Source organism: Mirounga leonina, unplaced genomic scaffold (genome assembly GCF_011800145.1).
Source record: "Mirounga leonina isolate KUSES-001 unplaced genomic scaffold, KU_Mleo_1.0 Mir_177, whole genome shotgun sequence".
NCBI classification, from domain to species: domain Eukaryota; kingdom Metazoa; phylum Chordata; class Mammalia; order Carnivora; family Phocidae; genus Mirounga; species Mirounga leonina.
The window spans coordinates 4,319,590-4,346,243 of record NW_023270459.1 but is presented as its reverse complement, the minus strand read 5'-3'; the positions used below and the strand labels follow the sequence as shown (position 1 = coordinate 4,346,243).

At 50.5% G+C, this 26,654-nt stretch overlaps 2 protein-coding genes across 5 annotated transcripts; both read left to right on the top strand.

The window, feature by feature from the left end:
• Positions 1-404: 404 nt before the first annotated feature.
• On the top strand, positions 405-10,516 carry HAUS5 (HAUS augmin like complex subunit 5). 2 transcript variants are annotated; one of them, XM_035023669.1, is made up of 19 exons: positions 405-565; positions 1,302-1,364; positions 1,457-1,489; positions 1,641-1,665; positions 2,501-2,606; positions 2,684-2,843; positions 3,932-4,001; positions 4,091-4,173; positions 4,700-4,757; positions 4,898-5,022; positions 5,228-5,291; positions 5,410-5,540; positions 5,765-5,927; positions 6,147-6,224; positions 6,326-6,471; positions 6,730-6,841; positions 6,919-7,051; positions 9,708-9,840; positions 10,003-10,516. In XM_035023669.1, exons 1-19 carry the CDS (start codon positions 468-470, stop codon positions 10,118-10,120), a joined length of 1,899 nt encoding a protein of 632 aa, XP_034879560.1. In that variant the 5' UTR covers positions 405-467; the 3' UTR covers positions 10,121-10,516. The 2 variants fall into 2 exon arrangements, with proteins under 2 accessions (XP_034879560.1, XP_034879559.1); XM_035023668.1 differs by having other exon boundaries at positions 6,144-6,224.
• A 7,151-nt stretch (positions 10,517-17,667) lies between these two features.
• RBM42 (RNA binding motif protein 42) lies at positions 17,668-25,751 on the top strand. 3 transcript variants are annotated; one of them, XM_035023742.1, is made up of 10 exons: positions 17,668-17,890; positions 18,107-18,251; positions 19,550-19,634; positions 19,743-19,817; positions 21,398-21,463; positions 21,564-21,718; positions 22,128-22,460; positions 22,770-22,887; positions 25,221-25,415; positions 25,504-25,751. In XM_035023742.1, exons 1-10 carry the CDS (start codon positions 17,763-17,765, stop codon positions 25,614-25,616), a joined length of 1,413 nt encoding a protein of 470 aa, XP_034879633.1. In that variant the 5' UTR covers positions 17,668-17,762; the 3' UTR covers positions 25,617-25,751. The 3 variants fall into 3 exon arrangements, with proteins under 3 accessions (XP_034879633.1, XP_034879631.1, XP_034879634.1); XM_035023740.1 differs by having other exon boundaries at positions 17,675-17,890; positions 21,543-21,718; XM_035023743.1 differs by lacking the exon at positions 21,398-21,463 and having other exon boundaries at positions 17,675-17,890.
• Positions 25,752-26,654: the final 903 nt, after the last annotated feature.

Genomic DNA, 26,654 nt, shown 5'->3' with positions numbered 1-26,654 from the left:
GGCAGGGTCGGCTCACGAATGTTATGGAATAGTAAAGACGAACGAATACCTGGAAGAATGCATGACGGGGAGATATCAGGGTCATGCTATCGCCCCCTATTCCTCACTCAGACCTGAAACACCCTGTTTCTGAAATCAAAGAGCACCTGGCCTCCTAGGATGAAAGTCCCATTTTGTCAAGAACATCAAGGAAGGCATTTGGGACCTTCTGCCTCTTAGGGGACACTTGGTGGTGAGCGGGAGGACGAGGAAAGCGAACGGGCCTCACCGTTTCTCCACACGCCTTTCATCTTCACTCAAAGCGACCCACCCTCGTCAGAGCGAGAGACACCGGACCGCTCAGCCGCGCTGAGGAGCCGCGAGGCCCCAGTCCGCCTGGCAACCGATGGCGTCACTGCCGGCGCGCTCGTGACGTCAGAGGCGGGCGCCACACTTGAAGAGGGTGCGGGAAGACGCTCCGAGTTCTCATGGAGTTAATGCAGGAAGCGCGGGAACTGGGTTGCTGGGCGACGGAAGAGATGGGGGCGCCGGTCGCAGCCCGAGCCCCGGAGTCGACGCTGCGCAGGTGAGGGACGCTCTAAGTGTGAGCACTCCCAACCCTGGAGATAGTCTCTGGGGGTGAGATCACTGAAGACCCGCCTTCCTCTGCCTCAGGGAGAATGACCATTAAGGGCGGCCCCCCCACACACCCAGTAGTATGTCCAGGAGGAGGATCCGGGGTTGAGTGAAGACCCCCCTGGGCGGTGACCCCCACACTCCCACCCCCTACCCCGTGAGACCGCCCAGAGTGAGGGCCGGCCGAGGCACCAGTGAGGATCCTCTGAGAGTTAACGAAGCCCGCTTCCTGTGTGGAAGTAAGATCTTTGGAGTGAGACTGTCTCTGCGACACCCTACCACCCCCACCCACCCTAACCAGTGCAGAGACTCGAGTCACCAAAGACCACCCCATTGGAGGTTGAATCTATAGGAGTGATGACCCCCATCTGGTAATGAGAGCACTTCCTGGCAGTATACTCCCCACCCCCTCCTCTGGAAGTGACTAGAGATAGCCCTCTCCCAGGAGAAAGGAATCGCCCTACCAGGGAATGAGAATTTCCCTACACCCAGTGAGAAGCCCACAGTTCAGTGACCGAGAACTCCCCAGGAGGGAATATCTCACCCCAGAAAGTATGGACCCTCTTTCCCCCCAGAAGTGAGAATTCCCTGGTAAAGACTTTACCCACCACAACCACCCTTCGAATAAGGATGATCCACCACCCTGTGTGATACCCAAGGCATACCTTTACACACTCTCCCCACAGACTGTGTCTGGGCCAGGGGGCCGACATCTGGGCCTATGTTTTGCGGCATGTGCACAGCCAGAGGTGAGCCTGGCCACATGAGGGAGGCTGTGACAGGGGAGGGGACACAGGCAAGCCCCACAGTAACACCTCTTCCTTCTGCCTCTCCACTGTAGGAGTGTCAAGAAGATCCGGGGAAACCTACTCTGGTAACTGGTTCTAAAAGCTCTTCCTTCCTATTTACCCTAGTCCCATCCAGCTGTGTTTTCACCCACAGCCTCACACCTCCTGTCATCCCCCTGGAAGTCCCTGTCATCCCCTAACTCTGACAGTCCCTGTCATCCCCTGTCATTTCCTCAGGTATGGCCACCAGGACAGTCGAGAGGTGAGAAGCATGTCTTACAATATTTTCTTTTTTTTTTTTAAAGATTTTATTTATTTATTTGAGACAGAGAGAATGAGAGAAAGAGAGCACATGAGAGGGGGGAGGGTCAGAGGGAGAAGCAGACTCCCTGCCGAGCAGGGAGCCCGATGCGGGACTCGATCCAGGGACTGCAGGATCATGACCTGAGCCGAAAGCAGTCGCTTAACCAACTGAGCCACCCAGGCGCCCCTACAATATTTTCTTTCATCCAAAAAGAGGACTTGTAGATTTCTGCTCTAGGCCCAGCCTTGTGCTATGGGATGCTGGGGACACTGGGTCACAAGACAGCCCTGATCCCCACACTCACAGGGCTTACAGTCCAGGGGAGACAGGCATGAGCTGGGTGTTGAGGGGACATGGATATGAGGCATCCAACCTGATGAGGGGAGATGGGAGAAGGGACTGGTTTGGGAGATATACTGAAGCCATTGTAGGACCTATTATATGCAAGGGGCCCTGGTGACATCTAGGGGGAGGCTTCCAGAAGACCTTGGGACCCCTAGATGTGGGGCTCAGTGGGGAGGTGAGAACTGGGGCAGAGGTGTAGTGTCATCAGTCAGAGACAGGAAACAATTTAGGAGGATAGGGGAGGCAATCCCAGGAGGAAGGAGGAGGCCAGATGGTACCCTAGTGTTCTTCTAGGCCTAGAGAATCAGACACAGAAACTGCTTACGATAAACCCTCTGTCACCTACCTGTGCAGGCAAGGAGATCAGTGCTCCACAAAGAGCAGTCAGGCCAGGCCAGGCCAAGACCCAGCCAGGCCATGCATCTGACTCTGTACCTGATCTCGCCAGGCCCGTCGGAAGCTGGAGCTGGAAGCCACTGTTGCTCGCCTGCGGGCAGAGATCCAGGAGTTAGACCAGAGCCTGGAGCTGATGGAGCAAGAGACCGAGGCTCAGGGTGACCTATGGGGCTGGGAAGATGAGCAACAGAGTGGGGGTAGGGGAACAGCTGATAGCCACATGTTTCTCCTCCAGACATGGCCCTGGAGCAAGCCCTTCAGAGCATTCAAGACACCCAGCGTCGTGCTCTCCTCCTCCGGGCCCAAGCTGGGGCCATGCAAAGACAGCAGCGTGGGCTGCAAGATCCCATGCAGCAGCTGCAGAATCAGCTGAGACGTCTGCAGGACATAGAGAGGTGGGCCTCAGGTGCCCAGGGACCAGCCTTCACCAGGCGGGGCAGGCAGACATTTTCCTTAGAGACCTCAGTGCTCCACCCTGACCCTTCTTGGGTTCCAAAATTCTGAGCTCCACTCCTTAGGATTTAAGGTCCGTGAGGTCAGAAAGTTTTCTTATCTCAGCCACTTATATTTCCAGTGCTTAGAATGTTGCCAACTGTATATCTAGGGAATGTGCTGGGGAAAGAACAGTAAATAAGGGACAAGTCCCTGCCCTCCTGGAGCTTACACTCTGATGCAGAGGAGCCAGATGATAAACTAGTATAATTGCAGGGAGAGATAAGTGCTATGATAAAAAGGTGATATGATAGTAACGGCGAAAGAGATGCTACTCCAGGGAGGGTGGTCAGAGAAGGCATCTCTGAGGAGGTAACATTTGAGTTGGGGGAGGAATCTCCATGGAGAGGGACAGCAAGAGCCGAGGTGCCGAGTTTGGCATATGGGAAGAACAGCCAGGAGGCCAGTTTAGCTTTAGTTACACAGGCAAAAGGGAGGGCACGAGGAGGTGACGTCAGAGAGGTGGACAGAGTGCCATGGAGGCATCAGATTTTTACTCAAAGGCTGGGTTCATGCCTTAGCCTGGCCACTTACAGCTCTGTGACCTTGGGCAAACTACTTGGCCTCTTTGTGCCTCAGTGCATAAGCTCTATGGAATGGGGATAATATTAAACCTACTTTATAGGGTAGGTATGATAATTGAGTTAAATCATGCAGAGTGCTTAGAAGATACCTAATACCAATTGTTACTATTCTGAGTGTGATGGGAAAACATCACATTGTTTTCGAGGGTTTTAGGCAGCAAGGTGACATGATCTGTCTGAGGTTTTAACAGGATCATTGACTACTAGATGGAAAACAGACTGCAGGGGGCAAAGAGCAGAGGCCAGTGAGGAAGCTAATACAGCCAGGAAATGTCAGTGGCCTGATTTTAGAGGTGGCCCCTGAGATCCAGGCTCAGTGACTAGCCTTACAGCAGGAGGAGACACAGACATCTGTTCTAGCTCCCTTTTCCCGGGGACTCCCGCCCCAACTCTGTTTCTCTCTCCAGGAAGGCCAAAGTAGATATAACCTTTGGACCCTTGACATCAGCAGCCCTGGGCCTGGAGCCTGTGGTCCTGGTAAGAGTCCTGGGCTGTGGGGAAAGGAGTGGGGAGTCAGGTCAGGTGGACCCGTGGGTTCCCCTCATGCCCCATCCTCTTCTTCCCAGGGTGATGTCCGAACAGCCTACACCCTCCGGACCCAGTTCTTGCAGAAACTCCTAATTCCTCAGTCCAAGGGAGGCAGCATCCCGTGAGTGTCATCCAGGCTCCATAGACCCTGCCAAGAACCTGGGCTTTGAGTGGGGAGTTACTTTCTGTTAATTCCTCAGACACTCAGCCTCTGGACTATGTCAGCCCCAGGCCTTGCCCTGACAGGGCTCCCAGGCTAGGACAAGGAAGAGACAAATCTATCACAGACAGTGGCAACCCGGGTGGTTAGGGCTGTTGGGGGTGGGGAAGTCTGAGAGACTCCAGGTACCCAGAGGAGACACCTTCCTCACCTAAGCAGTCAGGGAGGACAGGTTCTCCGGTGAGGAGGCTTAGCCAGGGTGAAAGGTTAAGACAGTATTCTAGACAAAGAGCACATGTGAAAGGCCCTAAGGCCAGCTAGTTGGTGTAAGCGGGGAACTGAAGTCTAACAGGCATAGATAGACTTGGTTTCCTCATCCTTAAAATGGGGGCAGTGATAGCCCCCCACCTTATAGGGTAGTGGTGATCAGTAGAGGGAGAGTTGATGTGTCTTGTAATATTCTCTGTCCCCTTCCCCAACCCCACAGAACCCCTCAAGATGACTACTTTGGAGCTTCCTACCGGCAGTGGCTTAGCTCAGTGGAGGTGAGGGGGACCACACCTTCTGCCCCATGAGCAAAACTCAGGGTGCCAGGACCTAACTCTTGATCCCTACCTCATCACCATGGATCCCAGCTCAGAGCACTGCCCCCAATCTGGCCCTACTTCACCCTTCCCCCCACCAGACACTGCTGACAAACCACCCTCCGGGCCACGTCCTGGCCTCCTTGGAGCACTTGGCTGCAGAGCGGGAGGCAGAGATTCGGTCCCTGTGCAGTCTGGATGGACTCCGAGATACGGAGATAGCCAGGTATGGAGTGGCGTGCTTCTAAGGGCGGGGCAGGGCGGGTGGATGGGTAAGCCGGAACAGACTCAGGACCAGGCACAGTCACCTGCTGATGGGAGTGGAACTGAAACCCAGTGACCAGTCTGGCAGGTGGGCTGACATTGGCCACCCCCAAGAGCCCGGGCGAGGGGGGAGGGCTCCTCCCTCAGTGGTTTTACCCCACCCCCAGGTCCCAGGTACCAGACCAGTCAGACTCCAGCCAGGCCCTGCCATCTATGGTGCATCTCATCCAGGTGACCCCCAGGCATCCTTCCCAGGACTCCATCCCTCATCCCCTTCCCATCCCGAGGCCTGCTTGATCCCCTCACCCCCAGGGGTGATGCCCACCCTGACTTTGTACTCCTGCCCCAGGAGGGGTGGAGGGCCGTGGGTGTGCTGGTTGCCCAGCGGGGCCCCCTTCTGAAGGAGCATCAAATCCTGACCCGGCGCCTCCAAGGCCTGATGGAGGAGGTGAAGAAATGTGCCCTGGGATCCAGCGAGAGGTGAGGGGGCTCCCTCAGCAGAGGACTCTAGGCCATCTCTTTCCCAGAGGTCTCAGAATATTAGACTTTTCCTGCCCCTGTGGCTCCCAGCTCTGCCTCCCTGCTCTCCTGGTTTGTCTCCCTGTGTTTGTGGCTCCTTGTGCATCCTTACAGATCTGATCTCCCTCCTCCGCTAGGAGTCTTAGTCATCTTCCTCTCCCTGGTTCTCTTCTGCTGTGCCCCAGGCAGGCCTTGATGCTGGGGCTCCGGGGCTGTGGCCTGTGGGCAGAGCTCAAGGCCCTGCGTGCCCAGAGCCAGGAGCTGGAGGAGGTGACTGGGCGGCGGCAGCTTATGCTGCAGGAGCTACAGGCCAAACAGCAACGGATCCTGCACTGGCGCCAGCTGGTGGTGAGAGGCCGGCCTTGGGGGAAGTGGCAGTGCCTGATGGAGGGCCAGAGAGAGGCTGGGAGGCTTAGGATCTAAAACTGGGCCTCTGGTGGTGAGGAGAGGCCCAGGGTGAGTCTCCCAAGAGGAAGCAGGACCTGTACAAAGGGGAGGGCAGGGCCAGAGGCTGGGAGGTGGGAAGTAAAAGGCGCCTATCTCAGTGGCCTCATGGTTGCCCAGGAGGAGACACAGGAACAGGTCCGCCTTCTCATCAAGGGCAACTCAGCCAGCAAGACGCGCCTGTGCCGGAGCCCTGCAGAGGTGAGAGAGAAGTTGGGGCAAGGTTTGGGTAGGGCTGGGGCTCCTAGAGATGGGGCCAGGTGGCTCCAGGCTGCCCCTCCCATCCCTTTCCTTCCCCACAGGTGCTGGCTCTGGTTCAGCGAAAACTCGTCCCCACATCTGAGGCGGTGGCACCCCAGAGCCAGGAGCTGCTTCGCTGTCTAGAGGAGGAAGCCCGGCATCTGCCCCACCTTCTGTTGGGCACCCTGCTTCGGCACAGCCCCGGAGGGTAAGACTGGAGCCACCTCTAAGTCCCCTCCCGTGGGTGACTATCACTCCCTGATTCCACACCAAAAAAATAATCCCAGGCCTCCCGTGTTCCCAAGCTGCCAGACCTCACCCTCAGGTCTCCGTCCCACTCTGGAATCCTAGTCCCCAGACCCACCTCCAAGTTCCTGGGCCTCCTGAGGCCACCTCTCAGCCCCCAGAACCTCTGGAATCCAAGCCTCCCTCCAAGTACCCCACCCAACCTGGACTATCCCTCCAGATTGCAGCCCCTGCCCACGGTCCTGCCATCCATCCACCAGCTGCATCCTGCATCCCCGAGGGGCTCCAGCCTCATAGCGCTGAGCCACACACTGGGGCTGCCTGCAGGGAAGGTGAGTGCCTCTCCCCTGGGACCTGTCTTCCCACCCCTCCTCCCGCCCGAAGTGACCATCCTTCCCCCTCCCTCCAGGCTCCGGAACTGCTCCTCCCAAAGGCTGCTTCTCTTCGTCAGGACCTTCTATTCCTCCAGGACCAGCGGAGTCTCCGGTGCTGGGATCTGCACCACGTGAAGACCAGCCTGCCACCAGGACCATCCACCCAAGGTAAGGCCTGCCCTGCCTTCACAGCTGGCATCCCTGCCCATTCCCAGGGTCATCAGCCTCCAGAAAAAATCCCAAACACCCATTGCTGACACAGTGCCTACTGTGCACTGAGTGCTTTAAGCATGCTAACTGGTTTCATCTGCACAGCAGCCCCATGGGGTTAGTGCTGCCATTTGCCCCTTTTACAGAGGCAGGAACTAAGATGGGAGGCCTTGCTGGCTGCCCAGGTAGGAGTGCTAGGATTTAAATCTGACATTTAATCTGGCAATCTGACACGTGTCTGTACTCCTAACCAGGTGATCCTGCCCATTAAATTGCCAAGTACTCATGTATCACCATCCAGTAGGATATGTGAGTAGTTAAAAGCTAGGCTGTGGGGCGCCTGAGCAGTCAGTCGTTAAGCGTCTGCCTTCGGCTCAGGTCATGATCCCAGGGTCCTGGGATCGAGCCCCGCATCGGGCTCCCTGCTCCGCGGGAGGCCTGCTTCTTCCTCTCCCACTCCCCCTGCTTGTGTTCCCTCTCTTGCTGTCTCTCTCTGTCAAACAAACAAATTTATTTATTTATTTTTTAAGATTTTATTTTATTTATTTATTTGACAGAGAGAGAGACAGCAAGAGAGGGAGCACAAGCAGGGGGAGAGGGAGAAGCAGGCCTCCCGCGGAGCAGGGAGCCCGATGCGGGGCTCGATCCCAGGACCCTGAGTTCATGACCTGAGCCGAAGGCAGACGCTTAACGACTGAGCCACCCAGGCGCCCCTAATTAATTAATTTTTTAAAAAAGGCAAGCTAGGCTGTGGAGTTAAACTCCTCTCAGCCCTACCTCTTCCCTGCTTTGCGATCTCCCAGTGCCTCCCGTTTCCTCCTCAGTGGAGTAAGCATAATCATAGTACCTTATAGAGTTGCTGGGAAGACTCAGTCCGGTTACCCAAACAGGGCACTGAACAATGCACAGCATTCAGTAAGCGCTACGTGTCTCTGGTGTGATTACGATCATTTCGTCTGCACATGTGCAGTCTCTTTCAGTCCTTACAATGAGGGTAGGATGTTTTGTTGTTGTTGTTATTGTTGTTTTTGAGAGAGAGGGAGGAGCAGGGCGGAGGAGAGGGGGAGAGAGAGAATCTTAAGCAGGCTCCATGCCCAGCACAGAGGCCAACATGGGGCTCAGTCTCACAACCCTAAGATCATGCCCTGAACCAAAATCAAGAGCCAGATGCTTAACCAACTGAGCCACCCAGGTGCCCCCAAAGGTAGGGATTATTAAGACCCAACTTACAGATGAAGAAACTGAAACTCAGAAAAGTTGTTCATTGCTAGATTCCCTCAGGAAGGACTTGCTAGGCACCTACCAGCTACTGGCCCCGAGAGCTCAATGAGGAGAGAGGCCAGAGCTGCCCATCCCCAGGGATCCCAGTGGTAGAAGCAAAGAGCACAGAATCAAAGGATAAATAGGTAGAAGAGGTGTATTGATGAGAAATGACTTGGGGCGCCATCAGCAAAGCAGGAAGAGACCATTTTTGAGCCTTTGAGTTTTGGGCTCCTGCCTTGCCCTCTCCAATGAGCAGGGAGCTATGTGTGGAAACAGCCCAAGACATGACACAGCATCATCCCACCCCATGGGCATCTTGGGCTTTAACATGTAACAGAACATAGTTCCCTCTGTTCGGAAAAGCAGTTTTGTTTTTCTTCAGCCTCGTTTCCTTCCCTCAATAAATGACCCCACTTTCCTTACTAAAGCCGGCCAGCCAGGAGTCATTCTTATTTCCTCCCAGCACCCTAACTGCCACCCCCCCGCAACCTTCAACCTGTCAACAAGCCTTGTAGGTCCCACTCCAGCATGCCCCAGTCTGCCCCCTGCCCCATGTTACACCCGACCGCAGGAGTGGCTGAAGAAAGGGCAAGTGTCACGCCTGAGGTTGGAGGCAAGGATGGAATGGAGCCAGGATTCAGGCCCAGGGGCTCTGACTACACTGCTGATCTGTACTTGCTCTGAGATGGACCTGTTTGGGGCCTGTGGAGAGGGACTAGACCCAGTCATGTCTCCAGGGGGAAACACTGCTGGAGTGAAGGGCTGTAGCAGTCTAAGGAGGAAGCCTTGGGTTGAACACTGGGAAGCCTAGCAATGAACACTGGGAAGGGCTTCCAGGAGGAAAGATGGTGTCTCGAGTGGGCCCAGAGGGATAGGCGAGGTTTTGGTAGTAAGCAGAGGCCACATAGCGCAAACTTTCAAGTACTAGACTGAGGAGCTCAGACTCTGTCTTGGGGGCACTGGGGAGCCTTGGAGGGTTCCATGTAGGAGAGGGAAAGGATCAGGTTTATGCTTTAGAAAGATCACTCTGGCTGCCATGTAGAGAATGGACCAGAATGGGAGGCTGAGGCCTGGAGCCTAGGAGGGAGGCTGAGGGAGAAGTAGGGAAGGGGGGAAGAAGGGGAAGGATTGGCCAAGGAGATTGATAGTCTGTCGAGGAGGGAGGAAGGTATCCAGGATGAGGCCGGGGGGATGGTGGGCTTGCCTCCGAGATGAGGACCTGGGAGGAGGGAGAGGTTTGGGAGAGATGCTGAGGTCACGACTAGGTGACTAGAGACTTGGGGACTTACTGGCCATGAGGCACCAGGGAGCCTGAGGACTCAACACTGCCTCCTGGGTTTCTCACCTGCAGAGCTGCTGCAGATCCGGGCATCCCAGGAGAAGGAGCAAAAAGACAATCTGGGGCAGGCTCTGAAGCAGCTGGAGAACCTGCTGAAAAAAGCACTGGAGCGAATCCCCAAGCTACAGGGGGTTGTGGAGGACTGGTGAGAGAGGCATATGATGGTGGGGCAGGGTGCTGAGCTGGGTGGACCGGGCAGAACTCGGGTGGCGGAGGGAGGGCAGCTGGTGACAAGTAGGCCATGGTGTTGGGGGGGAGGCCGAGTGTCTAGAGGTCCAAGCCTTCCTGTGACGCTTCCCTTCCCCAGGTGGGAGCAGCCAGGCCAAGCCGCCCTGTCCGAGGAGCTCTGCCAGGGCCTGTCCCTGCCCCAGTGGCGGCTGCGCTGGGTCCAGGCCCAAGGCGCCCTGCAGCAGCTGTGCAGATGAAAAGGGGCCTCCAACAGGAGTCAGGAGCTTCATATTCACCCCTCCATGAGACCTTTGGAAGACAGTATCACCTGGATGTGTCAACCCATTGTCTCTACCCACACTTGCTGTCCTCCTCACAGGCATTTCTGTTCTTCTCAACTGCCTTGGACCTGTCCTTTCATCCCATCAAAGCCAAGAGAATGGGGTATTCTGGACCCCACCCTAGGTCCCCCTGAAACTCCTCTCATCACTCTCACCCTCAGCAAAAAGTCATTGAGCACCTGCTCTAAACACTGAGGATCCAGCACTGAACAAAATGGACAAAAGTCCCAGCCTTCAGGAAGTTGTTCTAGGACAGGGAAGCAGACCCCTGACAAGTTAAGTGAGCAAAATATGTGGTATGTTGGAAGATAACAGCTCTGGAGAAAAATAAAGCAGGCTGTAGGAGGTGCAACTTTAGATAGAAGGCTACACACACCCTGTAAAGGTAATGAGAGGGACGCACGTGGGCATCTGAGGAGGCCTTGTGCGGGGCTGGAGTGGGAAGGAGGCTAGAGCTCAGGCAATGGTCCTGAGCTCAAAATGCCGGTGTGAGGGTTGAGGAGGTGGGGGTGTTCAGTGGCGGGGGCGGGGGGGGTCTTCTAGTTTTTATGTAGTTTCCTTTTTTGTATTTAAATCTCTGAAGTTGGGGCACCTGGGTGGCTCAGTTGGTTAAGCAACTGCCTTCGGCTCAGCTCATGATCCTGGAGTCCCAGGATCGAGTCCCTCATCGGGCTCCTGAGTCTGCTTCTCCCTTTGACCCTCCCCCCTGTCATGTGCTCTCTCTCTCTCTCTTTCTCTCAAATAAATAAATAAAATCTTAAAAAAAAAATCTCTGAAGTCATTTGGAATTTATCCAAGTGGATCCAATTTTGTCTTATTTTACATATATCCCAACAGCATTTCTTAAAATTCTCAGAGCAGTGGTTGCCTCTAGAGGTGGGTAGCAGGGATCAACCAAGGGAGGAGTCAGGGGAACTTTCTAGAGTTGGAAATGGATTACATGTTGAAGGTAGTAGGGATAGGTGTCAACTCATCTAGCTATACTCAGGTCTGTGCACTTCACTGTGAATTATTCTTCAACTTATAAAGTAAAACCTTACCCACCTATATAAAGTAAAACTTCAGGTGATTTGAGATGCCACATCTTCATATGCTAAATGTCCATGATTAACCAGGCTGTATCTGGATTCTCTCCAAGTCTATTGTCTGTCTGACTCTCATAGGGATTTTTCTTTTTCTTTTTTTTTTTAATTTTTAATTTTTTAATTTTTAATTTTTATTTTTTTAAAGATTTTATTTATTTATTTGAGAGAGAGAGGATGAGAGACAGAGAGCACGAGAGGGAAGAGGGTCAGAGGGAGAAGCAGACCCCCGCTGAGCAGGGAGCCCGATGTGGGACTCGATCCTGGGACTCCAGGATCATGACCTGAGCCGAAGGCAGTCGCTTAACCAACTGAGCCACCCAGGCGCCCAGGATTTTTCTTTTTTAAATTACAAAAAATTAGATGTTTCCACAGTGCAAAGTATGAAACAGTGTATATTCAGATGTTTAGCTTCCATCCCTGTCCCTTTTACCTTATTCTCTTCTCAACTATCTCAAAGTGGCAGACATTATCCTTAATACTTCAATATGCATCCTCTAAGAATAGTCTCCCACCTAAACACAATGCCATTATCCCAGCAAAGACATTTAACAAAGACACAGTAATATTCTCTAACATGTTTCCCATTCCCAATTTTCAAATTTCCTGTTGTCCCCAAAATGTACTTTCACTGAAAAAAATTCCATGGTTCAATCAAGACCCACCTTGCATTTGTCATGTCTCTTTTAATCTAAAGCAGTCCCCACCTGAGCCCCATTGACCTTTTGAAGAAAAGTCTAGTTGTTTTGTATATGGACCCCCAACTTGTATTTCACCCAGTATATCTTTGGGGTAGAATCCAAAAGTGGGATTGTTTAGGCAAAGAGTAAATGCGTATGTAGCTTTGCTGGAGATTGTCCCATAGGTGTTCCACATTGCCTGTCCACTGATGCACCAAGTGTTGTTTTCCCACAGCCTTGTCAACAGTGAGCTTCCAAAATTTTGGGAGTGTTCTAATTATAAAGGTTTTGTGTTTTAGTATCTAAAATGGCTGGTTGCTGTTTTGCTCTAATTTCTTGAGGTTTCCCTGTCTCTTCTTGCTAATTGAACTTAGCAAATGAACTTTATACCCAGCCTGCCTGGTTCCAGAAAAAATACAAACACGGATGGGAGTTTTGTTGGGTTTACAATAACTTTACAAATGAGGGAGATTTGACATCTTTTTTTTTTTTAGGATTTTATTTATTTATTTGAGAGAGAGAGAGAATGAGAGACAGAGAGCATGAGAGGGAGGAGGGTCAGAGGGAGAAGCAGACTCCCTGCCGAGCAGGGAGCCCGATGCGGGACTCAATCCCGGGACTCCAGCATCATGACCTGAGCCAAAGGCAGTCGCTTAACCAACTAAGCCACCTAGGCGCCTGGGAGATTTGACATCTTTATGTCTTTACCGTATCTCCTTTCCCATGTGCCACCTTAGTGTTCCCCTCGTCTCTTCATCTTGGCTCCTAGCCAAGACTGAACATGGGGGTCCTTGTCCCCCCTCCCTGCTTAATTTTTCTCTATAGTACATCTTTTAACATACTTTGTGTTCTATTTTATTTATCCTTTGTTGTCCTCCAAACAGAATGTGAGCTCCATGAAGGTGAAGTTCTCTATAAACCAGAAGTTGGGCAAACTTTCCTAAATATGATTCAAAATCCAGATGCAGTAGGGGAATTATTGATGAGAACATAAAAATAAGCTTTTGCAGGGTGCCTGGGTGGCTCAGTCAATTGAGTGGCTGACTCTTCGTTTCTACTCAAGTCATGATCTCGGGTTTGTAGGACTGAGCCCCGCCTTGGGCTCCTGCTCAGCACAGTCTGTTTGGGATTCTCTTTCTCCCTCTCCCTCTGCCCCTCCCCCTGCTTGCACACACTCTAAATAAATAAATAAATAAAAATTTTTAAAGAACTTTTGCATGGCAAAAAAAAAAGCAAAATAAAAAAATGATAAATTGGGGGCGGAATTTGCAATTTATATCATAAAGGGATGTGTGTGTGCAGACGCACACGTGTGTATGTCAAAGTGGAAAAGAATTCAAAGTCCATAGAAGAGTTGGCAAAGTAAACGGACAATTCTCAGAAAATACCCTCCAATTCAATATAATAAAAGCAAATTAAAATCCTACTTTGATACATTTTCCACCTATCAGACTGCAAAAAAGGAAACCCAAAATTTTGGAAGCTCACTGTTGACAAGGCTGTGGGAAAACAACACTTGGTGCATCAGTGGACAGGCAATGTGGAACACCTATGGGACAATCTCCAGCAAAGCTACATACGCATTTACTCTTTGCCTAAACAATCCCACTTTTGGATTCTACCCCAAAGATATACTGGGTGAAATACAAGTTGGGGGTCCATATACAAAACAACTAGACTTTTCTTCAAAAGGTCAATGGGGCTCAGGTGGGGACTGCTTTAGATTAAAAGAGACATGACAAATGCAAGGTGGGTCTTGATTGAACCATGGAATTTTTTTCAGTGAAAGTACATTTTGGGGACAACAGGAAATTTGAAAATTGGGAATGGGAAACATGTTAGAGAATATTACTGTGTCTTTGTTAAATGTCTTTGCTGGGATAATGGCATTGTGTTTAGGTGGGAGACTATTCTTAGAGGATGCATATTGAAGTATTAAGGATAATGTCTGCCACTTTGAGATAGTTGAGAAGAGAATAAGGTAAAAGGGACAGGGATGGAAGCTAAACATCTGAATATACACTGTTTCATACTTTGCACTGTGGAAACATCTAATTTTTCATAATTTAAAAAAGTGAGAAAAATCCCTAAAAATTGAAAACAAACAAACGAACCTAACTATATCAAGTTGGTGGCACAACTGATTCAGATAAGAAGTATTCCAGGTTAGGTTAAAATAGTACTTTCAAGGCGCCTGGGTGGCTCAGTCGGTTAAGCATCTGCCTTCAGCTCAGGTCATGATCCTGGAGTCCTGGGATTGAGTCCCACATTGGGCTCCCTGCTCAATGGGAAGTCTGCTTTTCCCTCTCCCTCTGCTGCTCTCTCTCTCTCCCTGCCAAATAAATAAACAAAATCCTTAAAAATAAAGTAAATAAAATAGTACTTTCACTTGATGCCTCCAGTGGTACATGCATCCTAAGGGAAAAAGAACTGCAATACAATCTTAAACTGCATGTATTAGTCTTGTTTGTAGTAACACTGGTTTTTATTTTGATAAAAATATAGAGTTTACATTTTTGAGACCTACATTATGTATTTTGAAATTATATCCTTGACTAAAGCAAATAAGTATTTGTGCTAATGTTACTGGGAACCAAGTTTTTTTTAAAGTAGGCTCCATGCCCAGCGTGGAGCCCAATGAGGGGCTTGAACTCACGACACTGAGGTCAAGACCTGAGCTGAGATCAAGAGTCGGATGTTTAACTGGCTGAGCCACCCAGGTGCCCTGCTGAGGACCAAAATTTTTAACGTAAATGAAGTATCAAATCAAAGGAGTAAACTTTAACTTTAACCCTGTAATCTTTCATTTGACTTAGAAATAGCAGACTGAAGGGGCGCCTGGGTGGCTCAGTCGTTAAGCATCTGCCTTCAGCTCAGGTCATGATCCCAGGGTCCTGGGATCGAGCCCCGCATCAGGCTCCCTGCTCAGCAGGAAGCCTGCTTCTCCCTCTCACACTCCCCTTGCTTGTGTTCCCTCTCTCGCTGCCTCTCTCTCTGTCAAATAAATAAATAAAATCTTTAAAAAAAAAGAAATAGCAGACTGAACTTGTGGGTTTTTCTCTTTCTAGAAAATATGTATTTCCCTAGCTCAGACCACAGAAAAGGTCTAAATATGATAACCCAGTAATAATGAGCAACCAACCCCAGATTGTGGACTCTAAATGCCATTTTTTACTAGATGGAACCAGGGATCTTTGGGGAAACAGCTGATTCCAGGTCTGGGACAGGAAATTGGCAAATGAGTATGAGGCATCATGTGCCAGAAAGCAAGGAAGTCCTCCAAGACTAGTGAGTTTGAGTCAGAAGGACTCAGGAGTCAGTCTGAAGTGGCTGCCACTGGCCAAAGGTGGGACATTCTGAGCAGCAGCTAGAGCGACTGCAATGATTTGAAGCAATGAAATATGTTCGAAAATGTAAGTTCATATTAGTGTTCATACAGTACCTCACTGGTCACCTTTGAAGGGTGCTAGGAACCAAGTCGTTTTGATTTTTTTTTTTTTCATAAAATAGGGAAAGAATCAAGCATGTCTTTCCTGTATCTGAACAAGTGACCAAATTCTTGATAAGGGGGAAGTTATTTATGAAAGAATAACTGATCATTACAGGGAATAATAAAATTTGAAAACCACTGTTTTACATATATCAACAAAGTAGTAGATGCAGGTAAATAATGATCAAGGGCTGCTAAAGCTAGTAGTGGAAAGGTTGATTGGGCATCTTAAGATGGAGCAGGATGACACTGATCGGTCTTAGGGCACCAAAGGAAGACAACTAGACATCATGTGCTCCTGATAGAATACAGTAAGATACATTACAATAGCACTTTGGAGGACGTATTCTCTCACCAAATAAAACCTAAATCTAATCAAGCTTCTAGCTGTCAATACACTATATAAGAAAGGGGGAGAGGGCAGTGAGGAACAAATGAAACAATATAATTAGTTAAACCCAAAATGTAAGATATCCTATAGGACAACTGGTCCGGTTTCTTCAACAAATAGAAGGCAAAAAAGGTGGGGATGAGGGGGAAAAGAAGGAAAGGGAGGGAGGAAGGAAGGAAGAAAAAGTCGGGGGAGGGAAATTTATAGATTAAAAAAGACTGAAGATTTTAAATGCTGGAACAATTTCGGCAACAAAATAACTAAAGTAGTATTGAATTATAACCCAAAGTATAAAATATCCGTGAGTCCATACTGACAAAAATGATGTAATAAAGAGCCCAAGGCAGATGCTTAACCAACTTAGCCACCCAGGCACCCCAAAAGCCAGTATTTTAACAAAGCATTCATTACTGCTGATTTAGACCTGGGACTTCAAGAAACCAAGACAGCCAGTAAAAGTAAGTTTTGACGGGAAAAAAAAAAAGACCCACCAAAAAACCAAATGCAACGTGCATACCTTATTTGTAGCCTGATTTTATACAAAGACATTTTGAGGCAGGGAAATTTTAACAGTCTGGATGTTAGACGATACTAAGAAATTAATATTCTTTTTTTCTTTTCGTTTTTTATTTGTTTTTGTTTTTGTGGTGCCGAACCCGGGAACGAACCAGAAATTAATTTTCTTGGGTATGAAAATGCTCTTTTCTCTTAAATAGTCCTTATCTGTTAGAGATCTATCATGAAGCATTTATGGGTGAATTTATTAATGTCTGGAATTTGCTTTAATATACTCCAGGAAATAATAATAGTAATAATAATAATGAGAGGTATAGGTGAAACAAAAAGGGTAGAATATTAGTAATTGCTGAGAGGTACCTGGAGGTTTGTTACATTCTTTTCTAATGTTGTGTATTTTATTTATTTTTCTTTTTTAAGATTTTATTTGACAGAGAGAGTGCAGGCGAGCACAAGCAGGTCCCGGGAGCAGCAGGCAGAGGGAGAGGGAGAAGTCGGCTCTCCGCTGAGCAGGGAGCAGATGGGGAGCTCGATCCCAGGACCCTGGGATCACGACCTGAGCCGAAGGCAAAGGCTTAACCCACTGAGCCACCCAGGCGCCCCTAGTGTTGTGTATTTTAAATATTCGTAAAAAAACACATTGAAGACTACAAAAAGGATCAGCTGTGTCCCAAGAAAGAATACAGCGACCAAACCTACACACACGTGACTATGAGGTGACGCATTTTACCACTCTCTCGGCCTTTACACGAACTATTCTTCCCACCCAGAACATCTCCATTTTCATCTAGCAAATCTTCAGACGTCACCTTCCCCAGAAAGCCTGGGTCAGGTGCCCCCTCTGCGCTTCCCACATCCTGACCCTTGTCTTCCCGGAAGTCGCTGTCCGGTAGTGTGTCTCTACCGACTGCAAGGCCACGGCATTCACCACTCTCTAGCCTCGCCCAGCCCCGGGCTGATGTGGACCTCAGTGGGCTTTAACACTTCCGGAAGGAGCCTCAGTGGCACAGGCGGAGCCTCCGAACTTTTCTGAGCTCTCAAAAGTCCAGTTTTCTCTTTAGGGACCGGGCCAACGACTTTACAGCGCTCTCATCAGCCCTTATTCCTCCAATGAAGGCGTGGCCGCCTCACTTAGCTGCACATACTTAGAACCAGGCTCCTCATTGGTTCCTTTTTCCGACACTCTGATTGGTCTATATTCTTCCTCGGGGTGGGCCCTCCAGGTGTGGCCAGATTCTCATTGGCCTCGCTCCGTATGATGTCATGGACCAGCGCCCGTCGCTTTCACTGATACGTCATTCACGGGCGCCAACCCCGACAAGATTAGAGAGTAGACCGCGGAACTGGCGGAGGCCGCTGAGCCGAGGCGGTGGAAGTGGCGACAGCGACGGCAGCAGCGATGGCCGGGGCGGGGCCAGCCCCGGGACTCCCGGGTGCAGGAGGACCTGTGGTTCCGGGCCCTGGCGCCGGCATGCCGGGCAAGAGCGGGGAGGAACGCTTGAAGGAGATGGAGGCGGAGATGGCATTGTAAGGCCCGCAATAAAAAGCCGTCCCAGAGTCAGAGCCACCGAGCCCTGGAGTCTCCAGGCCGAAATTAGCCCGACGCGGCTCTGTCATGGGGAAATGGGACTTTTGGGATTGTGGGGGTGGGAGTAAGAAGGGGTGAAGGAGCTATCGCAGTATACCCAGCGTTTCAGAATTAATGCGAGGTCCTGAGCTGTTGTGTCGGTTTTGCCTCCTTAGGTTTGAGCAGGAAGTTCTGGGGGCTCCGGTAACCGGCATCCCAACTGCTGTGCCTGCGGTGCCCACGGTCCCCACGGTAGAAGCGATGCAGGTTCCAGCAGCTCCTGTGATCCGCCCAATTATCGCAACCAACACTTACCAGCAGGTATGGCTGAGCTAAGGCATATAAATAAGAGAGCACAGTGCCTTGAACGCAGTGTTTGTATACAGAGAGCTATTGACATGTTGACTTATCGATTAGCATGACAAATGTTTTATGTGTCAGGCACTGAGAACACAGTAACGACTAAGCAAACAATATTTCTGCCCTTTGGGAGCTTATATTCTAGAGCATGTTGTCTGGTAGAACTTTCTGTAATGATAAAGATATTCTGTATCTATTTAAAATTTACATTTAAGTTAAATAGTTCCTCAATCTCATTAGTCACATTGACCTGCTTAATAGTAAGCTATGTATGACTAGTGGAGAGAGACTACTAAAAGGAAAAGAAGTAAATGAAACTTGTTTATTCTGTCAGTAATCATTGGGTGCCTTCTATGCATCAGGCACTAATCTAGGCATTAAGCACATAACAGTATAGAGAAATATAATATAGAGAAAAACAATCGCTACCTTTTTGGGGTTTACATTTTACTGGGGAAAGACAGGTCAAACTAAAGTAAGAAAGGCAGAGGTTTATCAGCGTGGTCAGGGAAAGCCTTTCTGAGGAGGTGGCAGTTAAGCAAAGATATAAAGGACATGATGGAGGGAACCATGGAGATATCTAGGGGAAGAGCATTCCCATCAGAGAGAACTGCCAGTGCAAGAGCCACGACACAGGTGCATACCTGACATGTTCAAGGAACAGCAGAGAGAACAGTGTGGCTAGAGTAGAGCGTGCAAGAGGGAGAGTGGGAGGAGATGAGGACAGAGAGGTGATAGAGACCAGACCTGATAGTGCCTTGTGGGCCACCATAAAGACCTTGGTTTTTACTCTGAGATGGGATGTTGCTGAAGGATTTTGAGCAGAGCGGTAATATGGTCCAACTTAGATATTAACTAACTATGGCTGTGTTTGGAGAACAGACTGAAGGGGGTTAAGGCAGAGTCAAGAAGACTGAAGAAGAGGCTACCATAATCATCTAGGCAAGAGTTAATGATGGCTTGGACCAGGGTGGAGGCATGGGAGATGAGAAGGACAGGCAGGACATAACTTCAGATAGTGTTAAATGCATTGAGGAAGATGAAACAGGATAACAAGAAAAGTTGCTACTGGGAGGGGCTAAGGACAGCTTTCACTAGTATGATCCCAAAAGCCTCCCTGAAAAGTGACATTTTAACTTAGACTTAAGGTTAACAGATAGCCAGCCCCACACAGAATGCAAAGAATGAAACCCTTGGCCTCCCAGGGTAAGCCAGCCAGGGCACCTTGGGGGCACTCACCCCAATTTCCTCCCCAACAGGTCCAACAGACTCTGGAGGCCCGGGCAGCTGCTGCAGCCACAGTGGTTCCTCCCATGGTGGGTGGCCCTCCTTTTGTGGGTCCAGGTAAGCAAGGAGTGGTGGAGGAGAGGGAGCCAGGGGATCAGGCAGGGTGATAAAAAGGGATGCCTGGGACGCTCCTCCCACCATCCTTGTCTCTTCCCATTCCAACAGTTGGCTTTGGCCCTGGTGATCGGAGTCACCTGGACAGTCCAGAGGCTCGAGAAGCTATGTTCCTGCGTCGAGCAGGTAGGTCTGGGCCGGGAACCCCACATTTGACCAAGCACTCTTGTTTTGACTACTGCAGCATCTTGCCGACATCATTGCGCTAACTCAGCCACTTCATTTCATCCCCGCTCTGACATTACCATCTTTCTAAAGCACAAACCTCATCATATACTTGTCAGTTTGGCCTTAGTAAGGCTTCACTTATCATTGCAAACCAACCCCCTTATCATTACTCCTAATCCCTACTCTTTGCTGTGTTTCTCCATAGCACTTAATGCCTTGTAACAAGCTATGCAATTTACTCATTATGGTTATCACCTTTTATTTCCTCTAAAATACAAGCTCCATGAGGGACAAAAGTCTTGGTGCCTGCCACATTGTAAGCATTATGTACTATCTGTTGATGGGATAAATAAACCATCAAATAAGCACCAAGCTCCTCATCTGGCAGTCAAGACCCTACATCACCTGGCCCCTTACAGAGAGATCCCCCATATACTCCTCAGGAGCCCTAAGCATTACTAGAATATGCCCACAGTGTTCTTGTTGACCTCCCTTTTCTCCCCTGCTCACTGTCACCCAACTATAATCTTCCAAAGCCTATTAACTAAATCAGAATCAAGTTAACTAAGATCTGTCCTCTCCACAGGTCATTCTTACTTTTTGTTGTCAAGGTGACCTTTATACACGGTCAATTTTTGTGACACTACTTCCTTATATGTATGAAAAGAATACATGTTCTGTAAAGTTCTGGTACAATCTCTATTAGATCAAAGTTGCTGGTTGTGTTACTTAATTCCTGTTACACTTTTTTTATCTGATGTCTGAGAAATCTCAACATCTTTTATTCTTTAGTATGGTCTTGATCAAAATGCACATCTGACCTGGTCACACTGCCCAGCTTCCAGCCCTGCTGTGGCTCCCTGCTGTCCTCAGGAGGACATCCATGGTCCAGCCAACAATGCTGTGCTTGGACGCCTACTGACCTTTTGACCATTCTCTTATGATGCTCTCCAAATTTCAACTTCTGCTATTAAAATTATACTAAGCTGAACTGGGAAAAAATTTTATTTGTAAATGTGCCCCTTGCCAGTTGTCTTTCTAGTCACCCTTTGCCTGACCAAAGGCAGTTGGGTCTTTATTATCCTTTAGGTTTCAGCTCACAGGTCTGTTTCTCCAGGAAGCCTCTAGCCACCCTGGCTAGGTCAGAGGGCTCCTTTGGGCTCCCCCAACTCCCCAGGCTTCCCCCTCCTAGTTCCAATCACCCTGCCTGGGCTTTACCCCATCCTGGCCCTGATCACTCTGGGCTGTCACTCTCTGATGATGGGTCTGTTCCCTCCTGTCCGGGACCAGGAGCTCCCTGAGAGCCTTGGGTCTTTCAGTGTGTCCCTAGTATTGTCCAGGAAAGGGACAGACCCAGAGGAGATGCTCAGTGGTAAATTTTTGCTGAATGAACAAATGTAAAGACTCCTGTATCTCCCAGAAGGTTCCCCAGACTCTTCTCCAGGATCTCTTGGATGCTGAGAGTACCCACACACACACACCTCACCTCAAGTGCCCCGGTCCCCCATGACACACACCCCCATCTCTCTCTCCCACAGCTGTGGCCCCCCAGAGGGCCCCTATCCTGCGTCCGGCCTTCGTCCCCCACGTGCTACAGAGAGCAGGTGAGGGGGCCAGGGTCATCATCTCTGCCACATAACTTCCCCCCTAAGCCCTCCAACTCCCCCACTAACACCCTGACAGATTCTGCTCTTTCTTCTGCAGCAGGTGGTCCCCGCCCTATGGCCCTGCGGCCCCCTCACCAGGCCCTTGTGGGCCCCCCTCTGCCTGGCCCCCCCGGACCACCTATGATGCTGCCACCGATGGCTCGGGCCCCAGGGCCCCCCCTGGGCTCCATGGCTGCCCTGAGACCTCCCCTGGTAAGTGTGGACAGGGAGCTCATGGACAGAAGTGTGAAGGGTGGGGAGATGCTCAATCCTGGCTTGATGGGCCATGTCTAAGTCTGCCTTCTCACTCTCGGACTCTGTCTCAGCCTCTATTTCTTTTTGTGCCTAATCTGTTTTTGTTTCTTTTTGTGAGGAAAGTAGAGAGAGAAACACAGGCCGTGGGTTGTTTCTGTCCCTATATCTCTATTTTTCTTTTGATTGTCCCTCTCTATTTTTCTGTCCTGGTATCTTCGTCCCTGTGTCTGTTTCTGACTAGAGACTCCTTTCTCTGTCTAGGTGTCTCGTCTGTTCTCTGGCCTCAGGCCCTTGCTTTGTTGTACAGGATGAGAGTAAGGTCTGAGCCTCTGAAAGGGCGCTCTTCTTTGTCTCCCCTTGCCCACAGGAGGAGCCAGCAACACCTCGAGAGCTGGGGCTGGGCCTGGGGCTGGGCCTGAAAGAGAAGGAAGAGGCAGTGGTGGCGGCAGCAGCCGGGCTGGAGGAGGCTAGCGCAGCGGTGGCTGTTGGGGCAGGAGGTGCCCCCACTGGCCCTGCGGTCATTGGGCCCAGCCTGCCATTGGCCCTGGCCATGCCTTTGCCTGAGCCTGAACCCCTGCCCCTCCCACTGGAAGTTGTACGAGGCCTACTGCCCCCACTGCGCATTCCTGAGCTCCTGTCCCTGCGTCCACGACCCCGGCCCCCACGGCCTGAGCCACCCCCTGGCCTCATGGCTCTTGAGGTAAGCAGGGAGCATAGCAGTCGGGGGGAAGGCAGGTAGAAAGGGCGGGGAGGGCAGACAAGAACGCATGGCCTTCCACATCCAGAAACACATGTAGCCCTCTACTGATGGAGGGAGGAGGGACCCAGGAAATTGGAGGGGCTGGGAGGACATGGGAGAGAAGGAGGCAGACACAGATACCTCACATTCAGAAGTACATCCAGTTCTTTAATTATGGAAGCAGGAGAGTGAGGGGCATAGGCAGGTGGGGGAGCCTGAAAGGGACACATGGGTCCAAGACCTTTGCCCCCCATCCCCCTTCCTCTACAGGTCCCAGAGCCCTTGGGTGAGGACAAAAAGAAAGGAAAGCCAGAGAAATTGAAACGGTGCATTCGCACAGCAGCTGGGAGCAGCTGGGAGGACCCCAGCCTGCTGGAGTGGGATGCAGGTAAGGGGGCCCAAGTGCAGGGCCAGGCATTGCTCAGTCAAGGACGCACCAAGGTCTCCTCCTTGGGGCAGACACAGGGAAGGTAAACCAGGTCACTCCACAACTGCCGCCTCTCTATAGGGCAGGCCCTGTTATTTGCCTACATGGTGGAGGGCTAGACTATGGCTCTGAGGGGCAGGCCCTCACCTAACCACTGAACAGAATGTGGTAGAGGCAATTGGCACCTAGGACTTTCTGAACTCTGTTTTATTCATGAGAGGCCTGGCTTGCTAAAGGTAAAAGAGCATTTTTTTTCTCTCAGCTTCTTATGAAAAATTTTAAACACTGGGGGCGCCTGGGTGGCTCTGTCAGTTAAGCATCTGCCTTTGGCTCAGGTCATGATCCCAGGGTCCTGGGATCCAGCCCCACATCGGGCTCTCTGCTCAGTGGGGTGTTGACTTCTCCCTCTCCCTCTGCCTGCCACTCCCCCTGCTTGTGTGTGGTGTGCTCTTTCTCTGTCAAATAAATAAATGTAATCTTAAAAAAAATTTTTTTAACACTGAATTGCACAGAGAACAGCCATATATATCCAGCACCTAGATTCAGCAATTGACATTTTGCTGTATTCACTTTATCCTTCTATGTGTATGTATGGTTTTTCTGGATTTTGCTCAGTCATTTGGAGCAAGTTATAAATGAAGTTATCACTTCCCTCCTAAATACCTCCACATTCATCTCCTAAGAAAAGTGACAGTCTAGGGGCGCCTGGGTGGCTCAGTCGTTAAGCGTCTGCCTTCAGCTCAGGTCATGATCCCAGGGTCCTGGGATCGAGCCCCGCATCGGGCTCCCTGCTCCGCGGGAAGCCTGCTTCTCCCTCTCCCACTCCTCCTGCTTGTGTTCCCTTTCTCGCTGTGTCTCTCTCTGTCAAATAAATAAATAAAATCTTAAAAAAAAAAGAAAAAGAAAAAGAAAAGTGACAGTCTCTTTTATATCATAATATCATTAACATTCCTAAGAAAATGAATGGTCATTCTGTGGTATCTCATATTCCCTTTAAGTTTCCCCAGTTGTCCCTAAACCATCTGTTACAGCCATCTTTTCCTGTGAATCAGGATGCATGCAGTTTTCAGTCTCTAGATTATCTTTTTTTTTAAAGATTTTATTTATGTGAGAGAGAGCATGAGATGGGGGAGGGTCAGAGGGAGAAGCAGACTCCCCGCTGAGCAGGGAGCCCAATGTGGGACTCGATCCCGGGACTCCAGGATCATGACCCGAGCCGAAGGCAGTCGCTTAACCAACTGAGCCACCCAGGTGCCCTCTAGATTATCTTTTAATAAGAATGGTCTCCCTCCTACTGCTTTGTCTTGTGTATAACAGTTTTTTGAAGTGTCCAGCCCAGTTGTTTTGTAGAGGACCCCTCCCTCTGAGTTTACCAGACCATTTCCTCTGAGGGCGGTCTAACTTGTTCCGGGAGAGTGTCGTTAATCACCACAGAGGCTGTGGGGCAGCCACAGTGCTGGCTGAGGAAGCAGACCTGACGTCTACCTACCCCAAGCCAGGGCATGGCAGTGTCAGCCTAGATGTGGTCAGTGCAGGCTGTAGACCCTAGTTCTGTGACCTTGGACAAGTCACTTAGCCTTTCTATCCTCCTTTCCTCACTCCAGCAAGGGGATAATAATAGCATGTGCCTTGTCAGGGAAGGGATGCTTTGGGCTTGAGTGTGTTTGGTCTGGCTCAGACCCAGCCCAGGGGATATGCTCAGGAATGGCAGCTGAGGTCAGCCTTGGAGAGGGATCAGACAGCGTGTTCATGTTTCGGGGAATTAGGGTAGGCTTTGCAGAGAAAGCAAACGGGTGTCAGGAGCTTTGGGGATATCCATGGGGAGCTGTCCAGGAGACCAAGGGATGCCAGGGGCTCAGAGGAGAGGCCAGGGCTAGGACAGAGGAGCCTTCATTATGGCAATGGGCGAGATGGCCCTGGGGTGCGGAAAGGCAGTGCAGGTAGTTAAAAGTGAAGACTCTGGAGCCAGGTGCCTAAGTTCTTGTCCTAGCTCAGCCACTACCTGGTTGAGTAACTTTGGGCAGGTAACATGACTTCTCTGTGCCTTGGGGTAAAAGGGCCATTGGGAGTTCCAGATGTGTTAAAACCTCGCAAGTACTTAGCCAAGAGCCTAGCACAGGGTAAATACCATACAGATGTTGGCTGTTATTATGGAGAGGGCCCCAGCCTGAGACTGCTGGGGATACAGAGGGAGGAGGGTTTGGGGGATGCCTCCAGAGCAGGGGGGCTATTTAAATAAGGCAGACACAGGGCCAGACTTCTGTATCTTCTGACCTCCTCTTTCCCAACCCCAGATGACTTCCGGATCTTCTGTGGGGATTTGGGCAATGAAGTAAATGATGACATCTTGGCACGCGCCTTCAGCCGCTTCCCATCCTTCCTTAAGGCTAAGGTGATCCGAGACAAGCGCACAGGCAAGACCAAGGGCTATGGCTTTGTCAGCTTTAAGGACCCCAGCGACTACGTGCGCGCCATGCGTGAGATGAACGGTGGGTGAGGCCTCTCAGGGACCGTGGGTTTGACCAGCATCAGGCCTAAGCCTGACCTTGTCTGACCTTGAATCCTCCATTCCCACAGGGAAGTATGTGGGCTCACGCCCCATCAAGCTGCGCAAGAGTATGTGGAAGGACCGGAACCTGGATGTGGTACGCAAGAAGCAGAAGGAGAAGAAGAAACTGGGCCTGAGATAGGGTCTGTGGCCAGGCACCCGCTCCCTCCTGGCCGGGCGCTGGCTCTTCTCCCAGATCTTTGGAAGATCCCCAACTATCCACCCACCCACCTTCTCCAAAACCAGTTTCAATAAATTTACGTTATTTCCGTCCCTGGCTGGGCTTGGAAGCACTCTTTGGGGAGCAGGACTTGACATCCCCCAATCTGGGAATAGTAAATAGTGTGGGGCTTTAAAAGTTTACCTAGACAAACATGCAGATGGGCATTTTTCCATCCCTACTGTGCGCCCATCACATCTTCCTGAAGCCTCTTTTACGTGCATGCTGAGTGCAGCCCATTCCACAGAGGAGAAAGCAGAGGCTATAGCTAGGCCAAAACCTAGCCGAGACTCAGTCCAGTTATCTTCTGACTCCAGCCTGTATTCTCAGTACCAAGGTAGGGAGTCTTCTGGGCCCTGCCCTTCTGGAGGTCACAGCTTTCCAGGCTTTCATCCATGCAGCAAAGTCACCGAAGGCCTCACCAGTACTGGGGGCATGGTGACTGAAACAGTCCTGGATTCTGTTCCCTCAGAGCTCATGGTCCTATGGCGGCAGATAGGCCCGTTGCCACACGGAGTGGTCAGAGTTGGGATGCGGAGCCCAGGGTGCTGACCTGGGAGTCGGGGAGGGCTTCCTGAAGGAACTGGCCACTTCTGAGTCTGTCTCATGCTCTTCCTGTTATTCTCTCCCAGTCTCTGCAGTTCTCACCCTCTGCATCTCTGAGACTGTTTCCCAGTTTCTTCACTCTGCCAAACCCCAGCCGCATTCTTTTGCCTTATGTCTGTGTGGACTCCCTTGAGTGCTTCTCTGTGTCTGTTTCCTTGTGAGTGTCTCTGTGAGTGCCCCTCTGTTTCTTGTCTCTGAGTCTCTATTCTCTCTCTGCATCTATGGATCTCTCCTGCCTCTCTTTTCCCAGTCCTAAGCTTGACATTGCCTGTCTGAAGAAGTGTCCAAGCAGGATCTTGAACACTACACTAAGAGCTTAGACTTTACCCTGAAGGCAGCAGTAAGCCCTGAGAA